An 8,823-nucleotide genomic window follows, 5' to 3' on the forward strand; every position below is an offset into this window, starting at 1 on the left:
GGTACTACGAGTCTCAGTTATGAAACATAAATCATGCACAAGACAGAGGTAGTATATATATTAAAAAAAATGTGTCTATTCCCTCAAAGCCAATTTATTCTTGTTATAATCCTAACATGCAGTAGGTTTCTAATTATTTTCCTTGGCCAAATTGTCAAAATATTCCAAAGTATTCTCCTTTTACAACTTTTGAGCAAAAAGAGAATATACCTGAGTATGTTCCTTTGGATCCATACAAGGGGCACGGGATAGATTTTCCTCCTTTGCCAACCATGGCCAAGTCTGCAGAAATAGACAATTCTTCTAATCACCCTAACTGTAATAAAAATGTAAAGAAGAATCTTGTTGGGAAGAAGGTAATGGTTGAAAACAAGGGAGAAAAGGATAAAAATTTAATTACTGATAATTTTGACACTGGTTTTGATGACAGCTTAAAAGCAATATTTGGTGTTAAGCAACCTATAGCCGTGGTGTCAATACTGCCTGAGGAGTATAGTCAAGTCCGGGAAGTAGAGTTATTAGAAGATGATTGTTATGATGTCTTTCCTAGAAGCAAATGCTTATTGCTAGATGACAATATGTGTGGTGGAGGATTGTTTGAGAAGCCTACTGAAAATGATAAGGAACACTTGCGTCCACTGCATATCAAGACTCGTATTGATGGAAGGATAGTCAATAAGATTTTGGTTGACGGGGGAGCTGCTGTTAATCTCATGCCTGAAAGAGTGATGGGAAGGCTTGGAAAGACTGAAAAAGATCTGATTAAAAGTAGCATTGGGGTAACAGATTTTAATGGAATGACTTCTTCTGTTAGAGGTGTGGTTCTGCTGTCAATTAAGGAAGATGTGTCAAAAACTGCATTTAGGTGTCCAGGTGCTTTAGAAACTTTTGAATAGGTTGTGATGCCATTTGAGCTCAAAAATACTGGTGCAACTTATCAAAGGGCGATGAATAAAATTTTCATGATTTTATTGAAAATTTTATGGAAATTTATGTTGACGATGTGGTTGTCAAATCAAATGCTAAAAAAGAGCATCTAAAAAATAAAAAAAAGCATTTGAAAGAATGAGAAAGCATAAATTGAAAATGAATCCCTTAAAATGTGCTTTTGGTATGAGTGCAGAAAATTTTCTTGGTTTCTTGGTGCAGAAAAAAGGAATTAAAATTGACAAAAATAAGGCAAAAGCTATCCTAGAGACTCCTCCCCCAGCAAACAAAAAGCAACTGCAAGCATTTTTAGGGAAGGTCAATTACCTCAGAAGGTTCATTTCTAATCTGTCAAGAAAAACCAAGGTCTTTGAGCCTCTGATCAAGTTGAAAAAAGAGGAAGAGTTCCAATGGAAAATAGAGCATCAAAAAGCTTTTGACAACATCAAGCAGTATTTGACTAATCCTCCTATTATGACACCTCCAAGGCACGGAGCACCCCTAAAACTTTACATGTCAGCTTCTGAAGTAACAATTGGTGGAATGCTTGCTCAAGAAGATGAGAATGGCAATAAAAGAGTGATTTATTACCTATGTCGTGTGCTAAATGATGTGGAGAGCCGTTATTCTCTAATTGAGAAACTTTGTTTAGCTTTATATTTTTCTTGTTTAAAACTTAAGTACTACTTAATTTCTAGGAATGTTTATGTAATTTCTAAGTTTGATGTTCTTAAATATATGTTGTCTTCTTCAATATTGCATGGTAGACTAGGAAAATGGATGTTGGCCTTAACGAAATTTTCTTTACATTTTGTTCCTGCAAGAGCCGTTAAGGGTCAGGTTCTAGCTGATTTCCTAGTTGACCATCCTTGTATTGACATTGATGAGATTTTACTAGGTTTCATTAGTTTGGTTCCTTGGAAATTATATTTTGACGGTTCATGCCATAAGGGTGGTGTTGGTATAGGAATTTTAATTATTTCTCCAAGCAGCGAGCCAAGTAAATTCTTCTTTAAATTGAATTATTCATGTTCCAACAATGAGGCAGAGTATGAAGCGTTAATAATGGGACTGGAATTATTATTAGAAAGAGGAGTTAAAAATGTAGAAATTTTTTGAGATTCATAGTTTGTAGTCCGTCAAGTATTACTTGAGTATAGGTGTGTTACTGAAAATTTAAGAAAGTATTTTAATGTGGCTACAAAGTTGTTGAGCAAGTTTGACAATGTCATTTTAAGGCATGTTCCAAGGGAGTTAAATCAAGAAGCGAATGAATTAGCTCAAATTGCTTCAAGATATAAGATCAAGCTCTCAACACTAGAAAAATTGGTGAGGACAAAGGATATATTTATGCCTTTGAGAAAAAGAGAAGTGTTGTCATTAGAAAAACTAGACCTAAAAGATTGGAGAGTACCAATTATGGAATATTTAGAAAATCCAAGTCTTAGTATCGATAGAAAACTTAAATATAGGGCTCAAAGTTATGTTCTAATGAATAATGTCTTGTTTAAGAAATCTATTGATGGAAACCTCTTAACATGTTTGGGAGAAAAAGAAGCGTGTTTGGCTCTTGCTGAAGTACACGAGGAAATCTATGGTGCCCATCAGTCGGGAAAAAAAATGAAATGGGTGATAAATAGGAGAAGATTGTATTAACCAACTATTCAAAGAGATTGTATAAATTATGCTAGGACCTGTGAAGAATGCCAAAAACATGGAAGTCTTCAACATATTCCAGCGTCAGAATTGCATGTTATAATTAAGCCATGGCCATTTAGAGGTTGCGCTTTAGATCTGATCGAACAGATTCACCCATCTTCTTCTAAAGGTCATAAGTTCATTTTGGTTGGTGTTGATTATTTTTCTAAATGGGTAGAGGCTATCCCTTTAAGGGAGGTGACTCACAATGAAATAATTAATTTTATTGAGGAGCATATCGTGTATAGATTTGGGATTCCTCAGTCTATTACCACTGATCAAGGAACCATGTTTATTGGAAAAAAGGTCATGGAATATGCCAAGTCTAGGGATATAAAAATGCTTTCTTCTACACTGTATTATGCCCAAGTCAATGGACAAGTGGAGGCAGCGAATAAAATTTTGATTGCATTAATTAAAAAATACATTGGAAGGCAGCCAAGAAATTGGCACCAAACTCTCAGTCAAATTCTTTGGACTTACCAAAATTCTCCAAGAGGTTCTACTGGAAACACCCCGTATAAGCTAGTTTACGGTCATGAAGCGGTATTGCCAATTGATATTAATCTGCAAAGTATAAGGGTGACTAGACAAGATGAGATACCAGTAGCAGATTATTGGAATTCTTTATATGATGAGCTCAATGAACTAGATGACGAAAGGTTGAGAGCTTTAGAGCGGGTGATTCGACAAAAAGAGATCATGTCAAAATCATACAACCGCCGTGTTAAAGCAAATACATTTGCAGTTGGATATTTAGTGTGGAAAATAATTTTGCCTATAGAAAAAAATTCAAAAACTTACGGTAAGTGGTCTTCAACTTGGGAAGGACCTTATGGAGTTGACAATGTTTATTCTAGAAATGCCTATAAGATTATTGAAGTCGGATCAGAAGAAGAATTCCTTCAATAAATGGCAAATATCTAAAAGTATATAGGCCAGGCATACATGAGATAAACATTCCACACGTTTAAGGACACGAGAATATCCAGTCGAAGTGTCAAAGGAAAAAAAATAAAGAACTAACTAATATTTGCAATTCAGTTTGTAAAAGCTAATATGTCCTTGTGATTTCTCTGAATTGCAAGTTCCATTGATAGTGTAAAGCATTAAGATTATGAGACAAATATGTATCTAAAGCATTACTTTAAAATAAGAGTCAATACAGAAAATAACTTATCATTTTGTGAGTGCAGTATAGTACATGCCAACATATAGAACTAAAATTTTATTGAATAAACCTATTTGAAGCTAGAGGCATGTCAATAAATGCACATTTGATTTAATTTGACAGCACTTGAGGCGAATGCACACAAGACGGCATGCACTAGTGCAGCCTGACATGAACAGATATGGTGGTCATCCCAAATAAAATATAAAAGAGGTTACTGTGATATTAATAATTGGTTTAGTGTGAAGTAATGTAATAACTTCCCAAAAGATAGCAAGTGTCTAGTCTCCAAAATAAGGATAGAGTGCATACAAAAGCAAGTAATAAACAAAACTCTAAAAGTTAAAAAAAGTGAAGATTGCATAGACACATTAAAATCACAAAGGTTCACATAAGAAATACACGACTAAGTTTCAAATATCTCCTTCAAGCGAGTAACTTCAATTTGGAGAGTGGTTTGGAAGTTCCTGCCTAGTTTGGCAGCTTCCTATGAGGAGAGCATCTTCTCTTCAAGTGACTGTAAGGCTGCATTGCTACTGTCAATCATGCTACTTGCTTTGGCAAATTGAGCCTCATTCTTTATCAAAGCAGCATCCAGCCTATTTTTTACTCATCTCTTGACAATTAGCTGTTGTTCCAAGTCCCGAATCTCCTCAGATAGCTCATGAGCTAGGGTAGCTTTTGCAATATGGGCAGCTAGGGTAGCTTTGCCAGTTTCAAAAGAGGAGGTGTCTTGTTTTAACTTAGAAAGAACTTCAATTGATTGTTGATATGATGAGATAGCTGCTTGAGAATCCGGAAATTTGGCATAAAGGTCCTCATAAACCTTCTACAAGTGAGCCAACAAAGGATCAATAGTCTCAGGATGTGGTGTAGTTGAAAAATTTTAAAGAATATCAGAAAGCTGAGCCTTAAACTGCGGATTGGTAGCAAGTGTCAAAACAGGTTTGGATAGAATGCAGTGAGTTGTTGGGCCAATGGAAGCAGGATAGAATTGTCGACAATCTTGTTTGTGGGAGGTGTAGTACGGGGCTGCTCTGTTGAAAGGTGACTTTAAATGGTGGAACAAGATTCAACTATGGCCTTCTGTGTATCCATGCTACAGGCATATGCTTCATTTAGACTTTCTAAATCAGCCAATAAATCATTCACCACATTAGAGGTCTGAGCATGAATGGAAGTGATTGGTATTTGCTTTTCTGACCGCTCACTTGGGGGATTTCAGAATTTTGAAGCTAAACAAAAATGCAAAAGCAAGTGTCAACATAAAAAAATAAAATAAATAAAGAAGATAAAATGATAAGATACTAATAATCAGGCTAAATGACATGTCATACCTTATTGGCATTGACTTTAGGTATAGGCTTATCAGATGTGACAGCCATCATATTTTCAGTACTAGGCACAATCAGAGAAATGATAGGAGTCATAGTGACAAAAAACAAGAAGTGAAATGAGGACAAAGGTTATTAACGAAAAAAATCAGTATGAGAGATATCATCATCATGTAAGTTCTTTAAGATAATGTTATTTTGATATGGAGGATATGAAAATATATAAAAATACCTGAGAAGCAAATTGACCACTGGGGTTAAGAGTATTGACATCATCTTCTGAAGAGAACTTACTCACTGATTTATCACTTGACGAGGTGTTCTCGTTTTCCACTTCATTGTGCTAAGAGATTATCGGTCCATCAAGATTGTCATCGGATATATTTGATGTGTCATCCTTATCATCACTATTTGAAGATATTGACACTTCAATTGGTTCAAGTCTTCTTTTTACCCGGCGGCTTGAGTAATTAAAATTGAATTTCTTTTTCCTACAAGCCTACTAGAAGACTTTCTCAAAGGAGGATTTGCAGCAAGTGGGGTAGTTATTTTCTCTGTAATAATAAAAATAATAAAATAATTAAAACAGGTGCCATTGTGATATTCTTAGAAGACATTATGCATGAAGAAAATAACATTAATAGCAATAGCACTAAGAGGACCATAATTTTTAAAATAAAAATGAACAAATGATTTAGTTGTAATTTATCTTTTTGACGATTGGTGCTCTTCTCACTTGTTGCATTACAAGAACAGTGGTCATCCTTTGACAACAAGTATTGAAAGCAACTTTAATGGAGGAGTAATAGTTTTTCCACCAAAAAAAGAATGAATACGTGGTCAATAGACAAGGTTTAAAAGGGAATAGGTAGAATCTATCTCTCTGCAAAGCATTATCTTTCTGAATGTGCAATAGATCTTCTAGTGAAGTAGCTTTGACATGCAAAGATTGTGGCCCTTGAAGATGGTAAGGAGATGGAATGGCTTGAGCTAACCCAAATTATCTAGAAACAGCATTTGGCATATAGACCGCTGTTCTTAGGTAATCTTCACCCGAGAATCCAGCAAAAAATAATTGGGGAGTCAAGAACTGTGACCAAATAGTGATGCTTTCCTTTTCTGTAACCCTAGCTGGGGTAAGAGGTTGCGTCAACCATTCCGGACCAGTTTGACAATTAGCAAAAGGAGTCAGATTGATGTTGTGGTCTTTTTCTGGCAAGTGATAGAAAGCACGGAAGAAGTGTTTCATCTTATCATGTGAGGCCATTAACTTCTCAGGAAAGACTAAGTTGAACAAACAGTGCCCGGCAATCACAGAATCTTTAGGACCTTTTTGGGTCGAACGTGGTTGTAGCTCCAATTCAAAAATAGCGGACAACCACAATTGAAAAAACCAAACGGAACCGTTAACATTAGTGATTCTTTTCTTCTCCCTCATAAGGGCTGTGATACAATCTAGAGTGAGATATAGTCGAGCCAGTAACAATTCGGCTAAACATAGCCTCTTACCTTCAGCTAACATAATGGCCAATGGGAGATAAGTGATTTCAACTTGAATACTTCGGGCACAGAAAATAACGCCGCTCAACCAATAGAGAAGGAACGCTATGTGCTCATTATCAGAAACAGGTTCTCCATCTTGACCTTTGTTATTAAGAATGAAGCTCTGGTAGGTGGTGGAAGAGATGTCAATGGCATACTCAACTCCTGTGGTTGACCTGGTAGTAGTTAAAATTTTCTCTCCCAAGGGAGGTAGGCCAGTTATTGCAGCTACATCCAGAAGAGTAGAAGTAATCATACCGTGTGGGGTGTAAAACGTATGAGAAGTCTCATCCTAGAAATACAATGCACCTCACATTAGTCCTGAATTAATAGTGTAGGAATTTTTACTAAGCTAAATTAGGTCATATATCCCAATCTCTTTTTACAAGATCATCTTCTCAGTTTCAACCCTACCTAACCAAGCATGGTAACCTTCAATGTTGGTCTTTGGAGAATTTCTGAATAGCCTGTTGTTGGAGTCGAAGTATCCAATGAGAATGGAGTCTTGGAAAGCAACAGATTTTCTTTGTGGGTGACTAGAAAAAATAGTTTTTTATCTTATTTGCTACTTTAAGAGAGACAATAGGGCCAATGAAGACTGAATCTACACCATTAACGATTAAAGGGAGTAGTACCTGAGATTCTCATATCTTTGATTTTGAGGCTTCTGGTTTAAGAGCAAAATCCTTGTCATTTTTGACAATAGGCTTATCACAAATGGCTATTTTAGATGAGAAAGGAAGACTTGTTGACAGATGGTGGCTTGAGGTTGCCATAACAATGCAGATTAAAAAAATTCAAGTATTGGGTGCTGAGGTTATCAATAATCAACAAACAAGTTGTAAAGAAAAAAAATGAAATTGAACTTATATGGGTTTAATTTAATTTAAGCAGTAAGCAATGATTTAACATGAAACAAGACTTAATACTACTTGCCAACACTTATGAATATAGAAAAAAAATCATAAATGAAACATGAAAAAAATTTATTATCTACTAGATTGATCATTACTAAAAGTAAGGAGAATATGTATATAATCTAAGCAAATTCCTTTGTTTTTTACTGCATTTGTGTAACGTTGTTTCAGAGCATTGGCAGGGATCCTAACATTGCATTCTTCATTAAAAATTCCAATAACAAAAAATGATGTAAAAACTAAATTATTCCTAATTAATATGGTCACAAGATAGCAATTGTTTCTACTTACATTGGAAAAGTCTAGTTGAATTAAAATAGATCATATTAATGAAGGGGACAAAACAAGCTCACTTATTGTTAGAAAGAAGTTGGCAAATATATACACAAAGAAGTCTGATAAAGCATCTCCTTCAGCAAGACTTCGAGAATTAAAAGACAGTTAAACCAGGGAAAAGCAAATTGAAGAAATTAAAGACCTTGATCCTCAACGTATCTTGAGCAGTTCTGGGGCAACAGACAATTTTCAATTAGGGAACATCAGGTTATATTTGTAGATATAATAATATATTATCAATAATAATAAATCAAAATATAAATAATTATCTTTTTATTATTGGATACTAATTAATTTATCTAATATTAAAAAAATTAAAGACTAATTTAAAATGTTACTCATTATTTAGCATGTATTATATCCTATGCTGGTTGGTCAAATATTTCAATGCAATTATAAGCTTCATCATGAATAAAGTATCCTAATATTTTTTTTTCTTTTTGATTATATTATAAAAATTAAATTGTAAAATTAAAAAAGAAAAAGCAAGGACACCCATTGGGTAGCATAAATGTGGTAAAAAACATTGACGTAACGATTAGAACTATGGAAGACAAGATACAACTTCAAAACATGTTATTGGATGAATTGATATCAAAGTAAAAATAAAAATAAATAAATAAATAAACATACGTTTGTATATACTTCTTTTATTATTATAAACAACAAAATTTTTTACTTTTAATTACTGTATGACTTCAAGTAAAAAATTTTGGGGATATTATGTTAGACAAAATATAATTTTTATAAGAAAATTATAAAAAAAAATAATTAGTTACATGGTAATGTATCCATATATAATATTTATATCTATTTTAAATTAAATTAGATCATTTGACAGTTCGTTATCTATTTGATTTTTGAAATTCACATGAAGTGCGGGAACGGTTACGGGCCA

At 34.2% G+C, this 8,823-nt stretch overlaps 1 protein-coding gene across 1 annotated transcript; it reads left to right on the forward strand.

Annotated features, from left to right (window-relative positions):
- Window positions 1–272: 272 nt before the first annotated feature.
- On the forward strand, window positions 273–3,537 carry LOC107478945 (uncharacterized). Its single transcript, XM_016099100.2, has 4 exons — window positions 273–873; window positions 1,124–1,976; window positions 2,088–2,534; window positions 2,619–3,537. Exons 1-4 carry the CDS (start codon window positions 273–275, stop codon window positions 3,535–3,537), a joined length of 2,820 nt encoding a protein of 939 aa, XP_015954586.2.
- The last annotated feature ends 5,286 nt before the right edge of the window (window positions 3,538–8,823 follow it).

This window comes from Arachis duranensis, chromosome 3 (assembly GCF_000817695.3).
Source record: "Arachis duranensis cultivar V14167 chromosome 3, aradu.V14167.gnm2.J7QH, whole genome shotgun sequence".
NCBI classification, from domain to species: domain Eukaryota; kingdom Viridiplantae; phylum Streptophyta; class Magnoliopsida; order Fabales; family Fabaceae; genus Arachis; species Arachis duranensis.

What these genes read in the sequence shown, in the direction of transcription:
- LOC107478945 (XM_016099100.2), top strand. Translation starts at nt 273, where the DNA reads ATGGCCAAGTCTGCAGAAATAGACAATTCTTCTAATCACCCTAACTGT. An exon ending in AACTGCATTTAGGTGTCCAG is followed by an intron (nt 874 to 1,123) that starts GTGCTTTAGAAA and finishes GTATGAGTGCAG; the next exon opens with AAAATTTTCTTGGTTTCTTG. An exon ending in TGTTCCAACAATGAGGCAGA is followed by an intron (nt 1,977 to 2,087) that starts GTATGAAGCGTT and finishes ACTTGAGTATAG; the next exon opens with GTGTGTTACTGAAAATTTAA.